We start from the raw sequence: 19,667 nt of genomic DNA on the forward strand, positions 1-19,667 counted from the left end.
CCTGACCACACCCACGTGTCTATATTGACACCCAGTCATAGCGCCCCCTGCTGACAACAGCAAGTAACATGTTTTACACCTACCCCGAGCACAATGGTAGGAGACACGGCATTTGGTACGCATAGGGACTGAGCCCACAGCGCTGCGCCCGACGTGGCCTCCGCCGACTTGGCCTCCCCCGACGGCTCCACTCGGCTCGGTCCCGTTCAGTCCTGTTTACAGGCCTAGTTTTTTATTTATTAGGGACCGAGCACCGAAGGTGCGAGGACCCTATTGAAATTGGTCCGTTTATTAGGGACCGAGCACTGAAGGTGCGAGGACCCTATTGAAATTTATTATTATTATTATTCCGGAATTGGAATTGCCTTTTTGGGGCCTTTCTCATATTCAGAAATGAACCATATTTGGAAGATACATACATCTCCGCTCAAAGTTACATATTCTAGTGGTCTCGGGAATGGGCGTGGCAAAATGACTCAACAGCACCCCCTTGAAAGTCAAGAAAAATTGGCCCCCCGCACAGGAATGCCATACACGCACAACATTTTTTATGTACGTGTATCATGGGACCACGCTCCGAAATGTAACAAGAACCCATACCCTAAAACGTACAGGAAGTCCGCCATTTTGCATCAAACATGCCGTTTCCTGCTGTTTTTGCCCATTTCCAGGCCGCATACTTTCACGAACTCCTCCTACAGATTTCACCCAATTCTCTTCAAACTTGGTCAGCAGCATCACAAGGCCTTTGGGATCAAAAGTTATTCAAATCTTTACCGCCGCTCACACTATGTGGCCGTGGCATGCCGGCAAAATATGGCGTCTCGCCAAAAAACAACAGATCTTTATAACTTGTACATACTTTGTCCCATCTGCTCCAAACTTCTCATGCTTCATCACAGTCCTGCCCTTAACACTTCTAAATAACCATCTTTCATCACGCCCCGCCCCTTATGCTTTATCCACGCCCCCTTTCATAAAATTACCACGTTGCATACTTTACATAACTCCTCCAACTGATTTAATCCCATTGACTTCAAACTTGGTCAGTACCATCACAAGGCCTTGGGGAACACAACTTATCAACACCTTTACTGACCTTCACAATATGTGGCCGTGACATGCCGGCAAAATATGGCGTCTCGCCATCTAACACCAGACTGGATAACTTGACCATACATTGTCCAATCTGTCCCACATTTCTCACACGTGATTAGGCGCCAGCCCTGAACACACCCACGTGTCAATATTGAAACACAGTCATAGCGCCCCCCGCTGGCTACAGAAACTAACATGTTTTACACCTAGCCCGAGCAGTAGGTTTCACGTAGAGACACGATATTTGGTACACATATGAATCATGTGGAGACGCACCAAAAAGCCTCTTGGACCCATACCTCAAACCCAACAGGAAGTCCGCCATCTTGGTTTGAAGATCGCAATATTCAGCGTTTTGGGCCATTTCCAGGTCGCATACTTTAACGAACTCCTCCTACAGATTTTACCCAATCAACTTCAAACTTGGTCAGTACCATCACACGACCTTTCGGATCAAAAGTTATTCAAATCTTTCCCGACGGTCACACTATGTGGGCGTGGCATGGTGACAAATATGGCGTCTCGCCATTTAACACCAGACTGGATAACTTGACTATACATTGTCCAATCTGTCCCAAATTTCGCACACGTGATGAGGGTCCAGTCCTGAACACACCCACATGTCAATATTGACACACACTCATAGCGCCCCCTGCTGGCAACAGCAAGTAACATGTTTTACACCTGCCCCGGGCACAGTGGTAGGAGACACACTATTTGGTACGCATAGGGACTGAGACCACAGCGCCACGCCCGATGTGGCCTCCGCCGACTTGGCCTCCCCCGACGGCTCCACTCGGCTCGGTCCCGTTCAGTCCTGTTTACAGGCCTAGTTTTTATTTCATTCTTTATTTTTTATTTCTCCTTTTAGTGTAGTTAAAATAAATAAATAAATAAATACAAGAGGGGGGATTTGTAAGAAGTCCTGTCAGCTGTTTTCACCATGTAATATGTTGTCACTGCTTGTTGTAGCAACAGGTTTAACGCTTAAACAGCAGAGAGGGTTGCTTTAGATGCACACAGCTTCAGATGCATAGAGAGCATGTTTAAATTTAGTCCATTCATTATATTGCAAATATATATATATATTTATATAGCAAATTGCAGCCGTTTTAAATGCAGTCTATTTTTACTCCATTGGTCAAAGTTATTTTATAATAGATTTTTGAAAAGGCTAAAAGCACTTTTTCAAATGGATATTTGACTCACAATCTGCCTGGATTTATATTCTTGCCCAACATTTCTTGCAATTTATTCTCCAATACTGATTCAGTTATTTTCAGTGTACTGAGATACTTTGTGATTTATTTTGGTTTCATTTCCACTGAGTGTGCTTCACCATTCTACAGTAAATGTTTTAAAGGACCGGCGAATGTGGGTGAAAGGGGATGCCCCTGGATTAACCACAGTTGGGCCATGTGTCCTTTTGCTGTACACTAATTGCACTGGAAGCCTTCTGTCTACACAGGTCCAGGAGACATGACAGCTCCAGACAGAGAAAGCTCTGGCAGGGTGCAAGACCCTCTGAGTGGGTGTGGCTGAAGGTCATCAAAAGGAAGTGGACGGAACCATGTTGGGCAGGTCCATATCAGGTTGAAACAGCAACGACATATGCTGTGAGATTCATACATTCATGAAAAAATCATATTCATATAATCAATTGTGTTTGACATTATATACTGCTAACATTTTTTGGATAAATATTACAGAAAGATTGCTTTGGATACGGCTGTTTTGCTCTGTTTGATATCTCTCGTTATAGTGCTCTCTGTTCTGTGTCACCTGGAGCCGAGGGGGGAGAGTGGACACAGAGTACCGTATGGTGGTAATATTATTATATTATTACTATATTATATATAGGAATTGACATATTGACGACACAAGCATAGTGGTGTTGTGTGTTTTTTGTATCTGTTCTCATAATTTTGTTTGAGTTGACCTCATGGATGTGAGGTCAAAAGACATAAGAGTACTGCAGCTTGTACACAGAGTCCTCAATACCTGTACCACACCCAGTAAACTGCAACTGAGTACACATCCTATACATTTGATACAGAACGTGTTGCACTGGTTTCTCCACCCTGTTGGTGGAAGAGTACATAAGGAAAAACCTATGCCCTAAACATAATTGGAGTACTGCAGGTAACACTCCTGTGACATTAGAAGCACAACAACCTCACCTAGATTCCATCACTGTTCTCTGCTGAGGTAAGACGCATGATATTCTGACATATAATATTTCAACATGTTAATATAAGCTTCCTTCTGTAGCCATTGTGAAAACTAAATATTGCCACTACCATCCTGTACTCATGTATAATTGTATATTATTTTTTCTTCGTTCAACTTCTTGTGCTTGATACTTCTGTTTTTCTAGATTTCAAAGGAAATATTGTTCATTGTACTTCAGTATATTTACTTGAGTATACTGAATAAATAGTTTGTGGATTAAGACTGAAATTATATTACGTCCTTTATTTATAGTTATAAATAATATTTTATTATTTTTTAAATTAATCTGGATCTAGTCATTTAGTGAACATTGGGATTTAATTGTCCTTGATCTGTTTGTGTGAACAGCAGATGTATATTTTTTGATGTTTGATATACAGCATAGTTTTGTGATCTGTGTGGGATGTGTAAATGTAAATGGCATGATACAAGAGTAAAAACTAGCTTTAATCCATTAAACATTATGACATACAATTTTCTGGTTCCCTCAAATAAACAAGTATTATTTATTTATAAAAAGTCTCAAACATGGGTTTTCCAGAGGAAATTTTAAGTTCAGTTTTTCCTTTAGTGACTGACTATTTATGGGGAAAAACCTGCTGCTCCTGAAACATCATACCTGTACACTGTGCACTGTTCATTTGCATTTCAACTTGGCTAGTGTTTTACAAAAGACTAGGTACATGATTGGGGCATCTGGGAATGAATCATCCTAAACTGCAATGAAAGGGGCTGCTGTCTTTAAGTTTAGTCCTAATGACTCAAAGCTGGACATGTCATGGTAGAAATTCCACATGTGAGTTCATATGAACATATGAAAATGTCAGTTACTTGTTTTTTTTGTGTTGTTTTTATTTTTAATCCGGTACCAGAGGAAGTGGTGACGGTGTTACGCTGCAGCCATAGATGAAGACTATCATGATGGTGGGAGCTCGTCTATCCAGGGAGTTCATCGCCATCTTCCTCTTTCTGGCTGTGGCAGTCTTAATCTTGATGCTACACAAAATGGAAGTTCTGGAGGTGAGAAACTGGTTTTAGTTGGACACTTGTTGGGCCAGGATAATGGCCCTCATTTATCAAAAAAAAATGCAGAAACCAATGCAGATCCAAGTGTATAAATCATCTTACGACAGGGTTCACGTGATTCATGAAGCGTTTGTTTTTCGCCAATCACAGCGTGAGAGTGATCGAATGTTGATACATGTGGCAGCTGAAAACATGCCTCAAAATATTCTCAGTTTAGAAGCCTCGCCCCGAGAGTTTTCAACATCGAAGGACGCAATACAGCCAGAGAGCTATACCCACTGATTTACAAAGCCCAGTAGAGTAACCTCCTTTAGTGCAACATTAATTGATAATATTTCACAAATGTTCTGGAGAATAGCATTAATAGTGGTCTTGTGATAAATGATATAACTGACCATCTACCTGTATTTGCAACATTGAATTATGAACTACAGCAAGAAAAAAAATACAGAAAATTTCCACAGATATAAAAGGGTGAGGACTGAGGACCGAATAAATGCTTTTAGAAATGATCTTTTAAAAGAGGAGTGGAATGGGGTTTACACAGATGAAGTAAATACGGCATATGATTCATTCTTAAACTGTTAATCAGCTCTTTATGATAAACACTGTCCAATAGTTTTATGTAAGTGTAAAACGTATAACAAAAAACCTTGGATAACAAAGAGCTTACAAAATGCATGTAAAAAGAAAAACAAACTTTATAGAGACTTCATAAAATCTAGAACAGAGACTGCTGAAAAGAAATATAAGGTGTACAAAAATAAATTAATCATGTGGAGACGCACCAAAAAGCCTCTTGGAGCCATACCTCATACCCAACAGGAAGTCTGCCATCTTGGTTTGAATATCACAATAGTCAGCGTTTTTGGCCATTTCTACCTCGCATACTTTAACGAACTCCTCCTACAGATTTTACCCGATCAACTGCAAACTTGGTCAGTACCATCACAAGGCCTTTGGGATCAAAAGTTATTGAAAGCTTTACCAATGGTCACATTATGTGGCCGTGGCATGGCGCCAAAATATGGTGTCTTGCCATAACACACCAGAATGTATAACTTGACCATACATTGTCCAATCGGTCCCGAATTTCACACACATGATTTGGCTCCTGCCCTGACCACACCCACGTGTCTATATTGACACCCAGTCATAGCGCCCCCTGTTGACAACAGCAAGTAACATGTTTTACACCTACACCTATTTATTTCATTCTTTATTAGGGACCGAGCACTAACGGTGCGAGGACCCTATTGAAATTGGTCCGTTTATTATTATTATCCTTGTGAATTTTCAATCACCTTTTTGGGGCCTTTCTCATATTCAAAAACTCATCATTTTTGGAATATACGTCAATCTCATGTGAAATTTACGTATTCTGGTATTCGCGGGAATGGACCTTGCAAAATGACTCACTAGCGCCCCCTCAAAATTTTCAAAACATCCTCACAATATAGGTTTTTTTCACGTAGACACACGAAAGTTGGTACATATGTGTATCATGGGAAGACGCACCAAAAAGCCTCAAGAACCCATACCCGAAAACGTACAGGAAGTCGGCCATCTTGGATCGAAAATGGCATTTCCTGCTGTTTTTGCCCATTTCCAGGTCGCATACTTTAACGAACTCCTCCTACATATTTGACCCGATCAACTTCAAACTTGGTCAGTACCATCACAAGACCTTTGGTATCAAAAGTTATTGAAAGCTTTACTGACGGTCACACTATGTGGGCGTGGCATGGCGGCAAAATATGGCGTCTCGCCATAAAACACGAGATCGTTATAACTTTCCCATTCTTTGTCCTATCTGCTACAAATTTCTCATGCTTCATCACAGTCCAGCCCTTAACACTTCTACATAACAATATTTCATAAAGCCCCGCCCCTTATGCTTTATCCACGCCCCCTTTTACAAAATGACCACGTTGCGTATTTTACATAACTCCTCCAACAGATTTCGTACCATTGACTTCAAACTTGGTCAGTACCATTACAAGGCCTTTGGGATCAAAAGTTATTGAAAGCTTTACAGACGGTCACAGTATGTGGGCGTGGCATGGCGGCAAAATATGGCGTCTCGCCATGAAACACGAGACTGTATAACTTCACCATACATTGTCTCATCTGGCCCAAAATTCTTACACGTGATAAGGGTCCACCTCTGAACACACCAACATGTCAATATTGACACACAGTCATAGCGCCCCCAGCTAGCAACAGGAAGTAACAACTTTAACGCCTAGCCCCAGCAGTAGGTTTCACGTAGAGACACGAAATTTGGTACACACATTAATCATGTGGAGACGCACCAAAAAGCCTCTTGGACCCATACCTCAAACCCAACAGGAAGTCCGCCATCTTGGTTTGAATATCGCACTTGTCATCGTTTTTGGCCATTTCCAGGTCGCATACTTTAACGAACTCCTCCTACAGATTTCATCCCATGGACTTCAAACTTGGTCAGTACCATCACAAGGCCTTTGGGATCAAAAGTTATTGAAAGCTTTACCGACGGTCACACTATGTGGGCGTGGCATGGCGGCAAAATATGGCATCTCGCCATAACACACGAGACTGTATAGCTTGACCATACATTGTCCAATCCGTCCCAAATTTCACACACGTGATTAGGGTCCAGCCCTGGACACACCCACATGTCAATATTGACACACAGTCATAGCGCCCCCTGCTGGCTACAGGAAGTAACATGTTTTACACCTGCCACAAGCACAGTGGTAGGAGACACGCCATTTGGTACGCATAGGGACTGAGCCAACAGCGCCGCGTCCGATGTGCCCTCCCCTGACGGCGCCTCCCCCGACGGCTCCACTCTGCGAGGGCCCGTTCAGTACTGCGCGCAGTCCTAGTTATTATTATTTTTAGGGGGAATAAATCGCTTATTTGAGGCCTTTATCATATTCAAAAACTCGCCATATTTGGAATATACATAAATCAGATTTGAAATTTACGTATTCTGGTATTCGCGGGAATGGACCTTGCAAAATGACTCACTAGCGCCCCCTTGAAATTTTCAAAACATCCTCACAATATAGGTTTTTTTCACGTAGACACACGAAATTTGGTACATACGTGTATCATGGGAAGACGCACCAAAAAGCCTCAAGAACCCATACTCGAAAACGTACAGGAAGACGGCCATCTTGGATTGAATATCGCACTTGTCATCGTTTTTGGCCATTTCCAGGTCGCATACTTTAACGAACTCCTCCTACAGATTTTATCCAATTGACTTCAAACTTGGTCAGTACCATCACAAGGCCTTTGGGATCAAAAGTTGTATAAATCTTTACCGTCGGTCACACTATGTGGGCGTGGCATGGCGGCAAAATATGGCGTCTCGCCATAAAACACGAGATTGTTATAACTTCTCCATTCTTTGTCCCATCTGGTCCAAACTTCTCATGCTTCATCAGAGCCCAGCCCTTAACACTTCTACATAACAATATTTCATAAAGCCCCTCCCCTTATGCTTTATCCACGCCCCCTTTCATAAAATGACCACGTTGCATACTTTACATAACTCCTCAGACAGATTTCACCCCATGGACTTCAAACTTGGTCAGTAGCATCACAAGGCCTTAGGGATCAAACGTTGTATAAATCTTTACCGACGGTCACACTATGTGGGCGTGGCATGGCGGCAAAATATGGCGTCTCGCCATAACACACGAGACTGTATAACTTGACCATACATTGTCCAATCTGTCCCAAATTTCACACACGTGATTAGAGTCCAGCCCTGAACACACCCACGTGTCCATTTTCACAGACAGTCATAGCGCCCCCTGCTGGCTACAGGAAGTAACATGTTTTACACCTACCACAAGCACAGTGGTAGGAGACACGCAATTTGGTACGCATAGGGACTGAGCCAAAAGCGCCGCGTCCTATGTGCCCTCCCCTGATGGTGCCTCCCCCGACGGCTCCTCCCCCGACGGCTCCACTCTGCGAGGGCCCGTTCAGTACTGCGCGCAGTCCTAGTTAGGGCCCGAGCAGGCAACGACCTGCGAGGTCCCTATTGTATTTCGAATGATTATTAGGGCCCGAGCAGGCAACGACCTGCGAGGTCCCTATTGTATTTCGAATGATTATTTATTATTATTATTAGGGACCGAGCACTAACGGTGCGAGGACCCTATTGAAATTGGTCCGTTTATTAGGGACCGAGCACTAACGGTGCGAGGACCCTATTGAAATTGGTCCGTTTTTTATTATTATACTTTTTTTTCCGAAAAATGAATCGCCTTTTTGAGGGCTTTATCATATTCAAAAACTCGCAATTTTTGGAATATACATAGATCTCCACTGAAATTTACGTATTCTAGTGGTCACGGGAATGGGCGTGGCAAAATGACTCAACAGCGCCCCCTTGAAAGTCAAGAAAATTCAGCCCCTCGCACAGGAATGTCGTAGAGACACAAAATTTGGTACATACATGTATAATGGCAAGACGCACCAAAAAGTCTCAAGAACCCATACCCTAAAACGTACAGGAAGTCGGCCATCTTGGATCGAAAATGGCGTTTCCTGCTGTTTTTGCCCATTTCCATGCCGCATACTTTAACGAACTCCTCTTACAGATTTCACCCGATTGACTTCAAACTTTGTCAGTAGCATCATGAGGCCTTTGGGATCAAAAGTTGTATAAAGCTTTACCGACGGTCACACTATGTGGGCGTGGCATGGCGCCAAAATATGGCGTCTCGCCATGAAACACTGGACTGTATAACTTCACCATACATTGTCTCATCAGGCCCAAAATTCTTACACGTGATAAGAGTCCACCTTTGAACACACCCACGTGTCAATATTGACACATAGTAATAGCGCCCCCTGCTGGCAACAGGAAGTAACAACTTTAACGCCTAGCCCCAGCAGGAGGTTTCACGTAGAGATACGAAATTTGGTACACATGTGCTTCATGTGGAGACGCACCAAAAAGCCTCTTGGACCAATACCTCAAACACAACAGGAAGTCCGCCATCTTGGTTTGAATATCACAGCATTCATTGTTTTTGGCTATTTCCATGACGCATACTTCAACGAACTCCTCCTACAGATTTCATCCAATTGACTTCAAACTTGGTCAGTACCATCACAAGGCCTTTGGGATCAAAAGTTGTATAAATCTTTACCGACGGTCACACTATGTGGGCGTGGCATGGCGGCAAAATATGGCGTCTCGCCATGAAACACAGGACTGTATAACTTGACCATACATTGTCCAATCTGTCCCAAATTTCACACACATGATTAGGGTTCAGCTCAGAACACACCCACGGGTCATTATTGACACACAGTCATAGCTCCCCCTGCTGGCTACAGGAAGTAACTTGTTTTACACCTACCACAAGCACAGTGGTAGGAGACACGCAATTTGGTACACATAGGGACTGAGCCAACAGCGCTGCGTCCGATGTGCCCTCCCCTGACAGCGCCTTCCCCGACGGCTCCACTCTGCGAGGGCCCGTTCAGTACTGCTTGCAGTCCTAGTTATTATTATTATTATTTTTAGGGGGAGTAAATCGCTTATTTGAGGCCTTTATCATATTCAAAAACTCCCCATATTTGGAATATACATAAATCAGATTTGAAATTTACGTATTCTGGTATTCGTGGGAATGGACCTTGCAAAATGACTCACTAGCGCCCCCTCAAAATTTTCAAAACATCCTCACAATATAGGTTTTTTTCACGTAGACACACGAAAGTTGGTACATATGTGTATCATGGGAAGACGCACCAAAAAGCCTCAAGAACCCATACCCGAAAACGTACAGGAAGTCGGCCATCTTGGATTGAATATTGCACTTGTCATCGTTTTTGGCCATTTCCAGGTCGCATACTTTAACGAACTCCTCCTACAGATTTTATCCAATTGACTTCAAACTTGGTCAGTACCATCACAAGGCCTTTGGGATCAAAAGTTGTATAAATCTTTACCGTCGGTCACACTATGTGGGCGTGGCATGGCGGCAAAATATGGCGTCTCGCCATAAAACACGAGATTGTTATAACTTCTCCATTCTTTGTCCCATCGTGTCCAAACTTCTCATGCTTCATCAGAGTCCAGCCCTTAACACTTCTACATAACAATATTTCATAAAGCCCCGCCCCTTATGCTTTATCCACGCCCCCTTTCTTCACATGACCACGTTGCATACTTTACATAACTCCTCCAACAGATTTCACCCCATGGACTTCAAACTTGGTCAGTAGCATCACAAGGCCTTTGTGATCAAAAGTTGTATAAAGCTTTACCGACGGTCATACTATGTGGGCGTGGCTTGGCGGCAAAATATGGTGTCTCGCCATAAAACACGGGACTGTATAACTTCACAATACATTGTCTCATCTGGCCCAAAATTCTTACACATGCTGAGGGTCCACCTCTGAACACACCCACATGTCAATATTGACACACAGTCATAGCGCCCCCCGATGGCAACAGGAAGTAACAACTTTAACACCTAGCCCCAGCAGTAGGTTTCACGTAGAGACACAAAATTTGGTACACACGTGCTTCATGTGGAGCCGCACCAAAAAGCCTCTTGGACACATACCTCAAACCCAACAGGAAGTCTGCCATCTTGGATTGCCTATCGCACTTGTCATCATTTTTGGCCATTTCCTGGTCGCATACTTTAACGAACTCCTCCTACAGATTTTATCCAATTGACTTCAAACTTGGTCAGTACCATCATAAGGCCTTTGGGATCAAAAGTTGTATAAATCTTACCCGACGGTCACACTATGTGGGCGTGGCATGGCGGCAAATTATGGCGTCTTGCCATCTAACACCAGACTGTATAACTTCACCATACATTGTCCAATCTGTCCCAAATTTCACATACGTGACAAGGGTCCAGCTTGGGACACACCCACGGGTCAATAGTGACACACAGTCATAGCGCCCCCTGCTGGCAACAGCAAATAACTTGTTTAACACCTACCACGAGCACAGTGGTAGGAGACACGCAATTTGGTACGCATAGGGACTGAATCAACAGCGCCGCGTCCGATGTGCCCTCCCCTGACGGCGCCTCCCCCGACGGCTCCACTCTGCGAGGGCCCATTCAGTACTGCGCGCAGTCCTAGTTAGGGACCGAGCACTAACGGTGCGAGGACCCTATTGTAATTGGTCCGTCTATTATTAGGGACCGAGCACTAACGGTGCGAGGACCCTATTGTAATTGGTCCGTCTATTATTATTATTTTTCTCCTTCTCCCAAATGAATTGCCTTTTTGGGGGCTTTATCATATTCCAAAACTCACCAAATTTGGAATATATATAAATCTCATGTGAAATTTACGTATTCTGGTATTTGCGGCAATGGGTGTGCCAAAATGACTCAACAGCGCCCCCTTGAAAGTCAAGAAAATTCAGCCCCTCGCACAGGAATGTCGTATCAGCATGAAATTTGGTACATACATGTATCATGGCAAGACGCACCAAAAAGTCTCAAGAACCCATACCCTAAAATGTACAGGAAGTCGGCCATCTTGGATCGAAAATGGCGTTTCCTGCTGTTTTGGCCCATTTCCATGCCGCATACTTTAACGAACTCCTCCTACAGATTTTACCCGATCTACTTCAAACTTGCTCAGTACCATCACAAGGCCTTTGGGATCAAAAGTTGTATAAATCTTACCCGACGGTCATACTATGTGGGTGTGGCATGGCGGCAAAATATGGCGTCTCGCCATAAAACACGAGATCGTTATAACTTCCACATACTTTGTCCCATCGGGTCCAAACTTCTCATGCTTCATCAGAGTCCAGCCCTTAACACTTCCACACAACAATATTTCATAAAGCCCCGCCCCTTATGCTATATCACGCCCCCTTTCATCACATGACCACCTTGCATACTTTACATAACTCCTCCAACAGATTTCATCCCATTGACTTCAAACTTGGTCAGTAGCATCACAAGGCCTTTGGGATCAATAGTTGTATAAAGCTTTACCGACGGTCACACTATGTGGGCGTGGCATGGCGGCAAAATATGCCGTCTCGCCGTAACACACGAGACTGTATAACTTGACCATACATTGTCCAATCTGTCCCAAATTTCACACACGTGATTAGGGTCCAGCCCGGAACACACCCACGTGTCAATATTGACACACAGTCATAGCGCCCCCCGCTGGCTACAGGAAGTAACTTGTTTTAGACTTAGCCCTTGCAGTAGGTTTCACGTAGAGACACGAAATTTGGTACACACATTACTCATGTGGAGACGCACCAAAAAGACTCTTGGACCCATACCTCAAACCCAACCGGAAGTCCGCCATCTTGGTTTGAATATCGCACTTGTCATCGTTTTTGGCCATTTCTACGCTGCATACTTTAACAAACTCCTCCTACAGATTCCAGCCGATTTACTTCAAACTTGGTCAGTACCATCACAAGGCCTTTGGGATCAAAAGTTGTATAAATCTTTACCGACGGTCACACTATGTGGGCGTGGCATGGCGGCAAAATATGGTGTCTCGCCATCTAACACCAGACTGGCTAACTTGACCATACATTGTCCAATCTGTCCCAAATTTCACACACGTGATAAGGGTCCAGCCTGGGACACACCCACAGGTCAATAGTGACACACAGTCATAGCGCCCCCTGCTGGCTACAGGAAGTAACATGTTTTACACCTACTTTGAGCTGACTAGTTGGAGACACGCGATTTGGTACGCATAGGGACTGGGCCCACAGTGCCGCGCCTGACGTGTCCTCCCCCAACGGCTCCTCCCCAGACGGCTCCTCCCCCGACGGCTCCACTCTGCGAGGGCCCGTTCAGTACTGCTTGCAGTCCTAGTTATTATTTTTCTCCTTCTCCCAAATGAATTGCCTTTTTGGGGGCTTTATCATATTCCAAAACTCACCAAATTTGGAATATATATAAATCTCATGTGAAATTTACATATTCTGGTATTTGCGGCAATGGGTGTGCCAAAATGACTCAACAGCGCCCCCTTGAAAGTCAAGAAAATTCAGCCCCTCGCACAGGAATGTCGTATCAGCATGAAATTTGGTACATACATGTATCATGGCAAGACGCACCAAAAAGTCTCAAGAACCCATAACCTAAAATGTACAGGAAGTCGGCCATCTTGGATCGAAAATGGCGTTTCCTGCTGTTTTGGCCTATTTCCACGTTGCATACTTTAACGAACTCCTCCTACAGATTTCATCCGATCGACTTCACATTTGGTCAGTACCATCACAAGGCCTTTGGGATCAAAAGTTGTATAAAGCTTTACCGCCGCTCACACTATGTGGGCGTGGCACGGCGGCAAAATATGCCGTCTCGCCGTAACACACGAGACTGTATAACTTGACCATACATTGTCCAATCTGTCCCAAATTTCACACACGTGATTAGGGTCCAGCCCGGAACACACCCATGTGTCAATATTAACACACAGTCATAGCGCCCCCTGCTGGCTACAGGAAGTCACATGTTTTCTACTTAGCCCTCGCAGTAGGCTTCACGTAGAGACACGAAATTTGGTACACACATGAATCATGTGAAGACACACCAAAAAGCCTCTTGGACCCATATCTCAAACCCAACAGGAAGTCCGCCATCTTGGTTCGAATATCACACAATTCATAATTTTTACCCATTTCCACGCTGCATACTTTAACTAACTCCTCCTACAGATTTTATCCAATTGACTTCAAACTTGGTCAGTACCATCACAAGGCCTTTGGGATCAAAAGTTGTATAAATCTTTACCGACGATCACACTATGTGGGCGTGGCATGGCGGCCAAATATGGCGTCTCGCCATCTAACACCAGACTGTATAACTTGACCATACATTGTCCAATCTGTCCCAAATTTCACACACATGATTAGGGGCCAGCCCTGGACACACCCACGTGTCAATATTGACACCCAGTCATAGCGCCCCCTGCTGGCTACAGCAAGTATTATGTTTTACACCTACCCCGAGCACAGTGGTAGGAGACACGCCATTTGGGACGCATAGGGACTCCCCCGACGTGCCCTCCTCCGACGGCTCCACTCTGCAAGGGCCCGTTCAGTACTGCTTGTTAGGGACCGAGCACTAACGGTGCAAGGACCCTATTGTAATTGGTCCGTTTTTTTTAGGGACCGAGCACTAACGGTGCGAGGACCCTATTGTAATTGGTCCGTCTATTATTATTCTTATTTATCCCAAAAAGTAATCGCCTTTTTGGGGGCTTTATCATATTCAAAAACTCGCCATTTTTGGAATGTACATAAATCTTTGCTGAAATTTACGTATTCTAGTGGTCCCGGGAATGGGCGTGGCAAAATGACTCAACAGCGCCCCCTTGAAAGTCAAGAAAATTCAGCCCCTCGCACAGGAATGTCGTAGAGACACGAAATTTGGGACATACATGTATCATGGGAAAACGCACCAAAAAGTCTCAAGAACCCATACCCTAAAACGTACAGGAAGTCGGCCATCTTGGATCGAAAATGGCGTTTCCTGCTGTTTTGGGCCATTTCCACGTCGCATACTTTAACGAACTCCTCCTACAGATTTCATCCAATTCTCTTCAAACTTGGTCAGTACCATCACAAAGCCTTTGGGATCAAAAGTTGTATAAATCTTTACCGTCGGTCACACTATGTGGGCGTGGCATGGCGGCAAAATATGGCGTCTCGCCATAAAACACGAGATTGTTATAACTTTTCCATTCTTTGTCCCATCTGGTCCAAACTTCTCATGCTTCATCAGAGTCCCGCCCTTAACACTTCTACATAACAATATTTCATAAAGCCCCGCCCCTTATGCTTTATCCACGCCCCCTTTCATCACATGACCACATTGCATACTTTACATAACTCCTCCAACAGATTTAATCCCATTGACTTCAAACTTGGTCAGTACCATCGCAAGGCCTTTGGGATCAAAAGTTGTATAAATCTTCACCGACACCCACACTATGTGGGCGTGGCATGGCGGCAAAATATGGCGTCTCGCCATAAAACACGACACTGGCTAACTTGACCATACATTGTCCAATCTGTCCCAAATTTCACACACGTGATTAGGGTCTAGCCCGGGACACACCCATGTGTCAATATTGACACACAGTCATAGCGCCCCCTGCTGGCAACAGCAAGTAACTTGTTTTATACTTAGCCCTTGCACTCGGTTTCACGTAGAGACACGAAATTTGGTACACACATGAATCATGTGGAGACGCACCAAAAAGCCTCTTGGACCCATACCTCACACCCAACAGGAAGTCCGCCATCTTGGTTTGAATATCGTACTTGTCATCGTTTTTGGCCATTTCCAGGTCGCATACATTAACGAACTCCTCCTACAGATTTCACCCGATTTACTTCAAACTTGGTCAGTACCATCACAAGGCCTTTGGGATCAAAAGTTGTATAAATCTTTACCGATGGTCACACTATGTGGGAGTGGCATGGCGGCAAATCATGGCGTCTCGCCATCTAACACCAGACTGTATAACTTGACCATACATTGTCCAATCCGTCCCAAATTTCACACACGTGATTAGGGTCCATCCCGGGACACACCCACATGTCAATACTTACACACAGTCATAGCGCCCCCTGCTGGCTACAGCAAGTATTATGTTTTACACCTACCCCGAGCACAGTGGTTGGTCGGATTAACACCAAACTTGGTATACTTATTGTCAATGCCCTCCTGAGGATAACCCTTGAAGATATTATTGATCTGCCCCTAGGTGGCGCTCTGGTTGCAGTTTAATTTAACGAGTGCCACTGTGCCCAGACCATAAGACTTAAGGTAATGAAATTCATAGGGGTGGTATAGACTGGCCCCTGTAACGCACACACCCCGACGGTAGCATGCCCCGACACGCGTGTACTGCGAGGGCCCGTTCAGTACTGCGCGCAGTCCTAGTTATTATTATTATTATTAGGGACCGAGCACTAACGGTGCGAGGACCCTATTGAAATTGGTCCGTTTATTAGGGACCGAGCACTAACGGTGCGAGGACCCTATTGTAATTGGTCCGTCTATTATTATTCTTATTTATCCCAAAAAGTAATCGCCTTTTTGGGGGCTTTATCATATTCAAAAACTCGCCATTTTTGGAATGTACATAAATCTTTGCTGAAATTTACGTATTCTAGTGGTCCCGGGAATGGGCGTGGCAAAATGACTCAACAGCGCCCCCTTGAAAGTCAAGAAAATTCAGCCCCTCGCACAGGAATGTCGTAGAGACACGAAATTTGGGACATACATGTATCATGGGAAAACGCACCAAAAAGTCTCAAGAACCCATACCCTAAAACGTACAGGAAGTCGGCCATCTTGGATCGAAAATGGCGTTTCCTGCTGTTTTGGGCCATTTCCACGTCGCATACTTTAACGAACTCCTCCTACAGATTTCATCCAATTCTCTTCAAACTTGGTCAGTACCATCACAAAGCCTTTGGGATCAAAAGTTGTATAAATCTTTACCGTCGGTCACACTATGTGGGCGTGGCATGGCGGCAAAATATGGCGTCTCGCCATAAAACACGAGATTGTTATAACTTTTCCATTCTTTGTCCCATCTGGTCCAAACTTCTCATGCTTCATCAGAGTCCCGCCCTTAACACTTCTACATAACAATATTTCATAAAGCCCCGCCCCTTATGCTTTATCCACGCCCCCTTTCATCACATGACCACATTGCATACTTTACATAACTCCTCCAACAGATTTAATCCCATTGACTTCAAACTTGGTCAGTACCATCGCAAGGCCTTTGGGATCAAAAGTTGTATAAATCTTCACCGACACCCACACTATGTGGGCGTGGCATGGCGGCAAAATATGGCGTCTCGCCATAAAACACGACACTGGCTAACTTGACCATACATTGTCCAATCTGTCCCAAATTTCACACACGTGATTAGGGTCTAGCCCGGGACACACCCATGTGTCAATATTGACACACAGTCATAGCGCCCCCTGCTGGCAACAGCAAGTAACTTGTTTTATACTTAGCCCTTGCACTCGGTTTCACGTAGAGACACGAAATTTGGTACACACATGAATCATGTGGAGACGCACCAAAAAGCCTCTTGGACCCATACCTCACACCCAACAGGAAGTCCGCCATCTTGGTTTGAATATCGTACTTGTCATCGTTTTTGGCCATTTCCAGGTCGCATACATTAACGAACTCCTCCTACAGATTTCACCCGATTTACTTCAAACTTGGTCAGTACCATCACAAGGCCTTTGGGATCAAAAGTTGTATAAATCTTTACCGATGGTCACACTATGTGGGCGTGGCATGGCGGCAAATCATGGCGTCTCGCCATCTAACACCAGACTGTATAACTTGACCATACATTGTCCAATCCGTCCCAAATTTCACACACGTGATTAGGGTCCATCCCGGGACACACCCACATGTCAATACTTACACACAGTCATAGCGCCCCCTGCTGGCTACAGCAAGTATTATGTTTTACACCTACCCCGAGCACAGTGGTTGGTCGGATTAACACCAAACTTGGTATACTTATTGTCAATGCCCTCCTGAGGATAACCCTTGAAGATATTATTGATCTGCCCCTAGGTGGCGCTCTGGTTGCAGTTTAATTTAACGAGTGCCACTGTGCCCAGACCATAAGACTTAAGGTAATGAAATTCATAGGGGTGGTATAGACTGGCCCCTGTAACGCACACACCCCGACGGTAGCATGCCCCGACACGCGTGTACTGCGAGGGCCCGTTCAGTACTGCGCGCAGTCCTAGTTAGGGACCGAGCACTAACGGTGCAAGGACCCTATTGTAATTGGTCCGTCTATTCTTATTATTATTATCCTGGAATTGGAATCGCCTTTTTGGGGGCTTTATCATATTCAAAAACTCACCATTTTTGGCATATACATAAATCTCCGCTGAAATTTACGTATTCTAGTGGTCCCGGGAATGGGCGTGGCAAAATGACTCAACAGCGCCCCCTTGAAAGTCAAGAAAATTCAGCCCCTCGCACAGGAATGTCGTAGAGACACGAAATTTTCCACGTACATGTATCATGGGAAGACGCACCAAAAAGTCTCAAGAACCCATACCCTAAAATGTACAGGAAGTCGGCCATCTTGGATCGAAAATGGCGTTTCCTGCTATTTTGGGCCATTTCCACGTCGCATACTTTAACGAACTCCTCCTACAGATTTCATCCAATTCTCTTCACACTTGGTCAGTAGCCTCACAAGGGCTTTGGGATCAAAAGTTGTATAAATCTTTACCGACGGTCACACTATGTGGGCGTGGCATGGCGTCAAAATATGGCGTCTCGCCATGAAACACAGGACTGTATAACTTGACCATACATTGTCCAATCTGTCCCAAATTTCACACACATGATTAGGGTCCAGCCCAGAACACACCCACATGTCATTATTGACACACAGTCATAGCGCCCCCTGCTGGCTACAGGAAGTAACATGTTTTACACCTACCACAAGCACAGTGTTAGGAGACACGCAATTTGGTACGCATAGGGACTGAGCCAATAGCACCGCGTCCGATGTGCCCTCCCCTGACGGCGCCTTCCCCGACGGCTCCACTCTGCGAGGGCCCGTTCAGTACTGCGCGCAGTCCTAGTTAGGGACCGAGCACTAACGGTGCGAGGACCCTATTGAAATTGGTCCGTTTATTATTATTATTTTTAGGGAAAGTAAATCGCTTATTTGAGGCCTTTATCATATTCAAAAACTCACCATATTTGGAATATACATAAATCAGATTTGAAATGTACGTATTCTGGTATTCGCGGGAATGGACCTTGCAAAATGACTCACTAGCGCCCCCTCAAAATTGTCAAAACATCCTCACAATATAGGTTTTTTTCACGTAGACACACAAAAGTTGGGACATATGTGTATCATGGGAATACGCACCAAAAAGCCTCAAGAACCCATACCCGAAAACGTACAGGAAGTCGGCCATCTTGGATTGAATATTGCACTTGTCATTGTTTTTGCCCATTTCCATGCCGCATACTTTAACAAACTCCTCCTACAGATTTCACCCGATTGACTTCAAACTTTGTCAGTAGCATCATAAGGCCTTTGGGATCAAAAGTTGTATAAAGCTTTATCGCCGCTCACACTATGTGGGCGTGGCATGGCGGCAAAATATGGCGTCTCCCCATAAAACACGAGATCGTTATAAGTTTTCCATTCTTTTTCCGATCTGGTCCAAACTTCTCATGCTTCATCTTAGTCCAGCCCTTAACACTTCTAAGTAACAATATTTCTGACAGCCCCGCCC

General features: G+C 44.5%; 1 protein-coding gene across 1 annotated transcript in view; it reads left to right on the top strand.

Moving 5' to 3' along the window:
* Positions 1-4,236: 4,236 nt before the first annotated feature.
* LOC131960867 (NXPE family member 3-like) overlaps positions 4,237-19,667 on the top strand; it is a 129,807-nt gene continuing 114,376 nt past the window's right edge. Inside the window, exon 1 of the mRNA XM_059326142.1 lies at positions 4,237-4,350. Coding sequence (XP_059182125.1) covers positions 4,237-4,350 — 114 coding nt within the window. The remainder of the gene's footprint in view (positions 4,351-19,667) is intronic.

This window comes from Centropristis striata, chromosome 22, assembly GCF_030273125.1.
Source record: "Centropristis striata isolate RG_2023a ecotype Rhode Island chromosome 22, C.striata_1.0, whole genome shotgun sequence".
NCBI lineage: Eukaryota > Metazoa > Chordata > Actinopteri > Perciformes > Serranidae > Centropristis > Centropristis striata.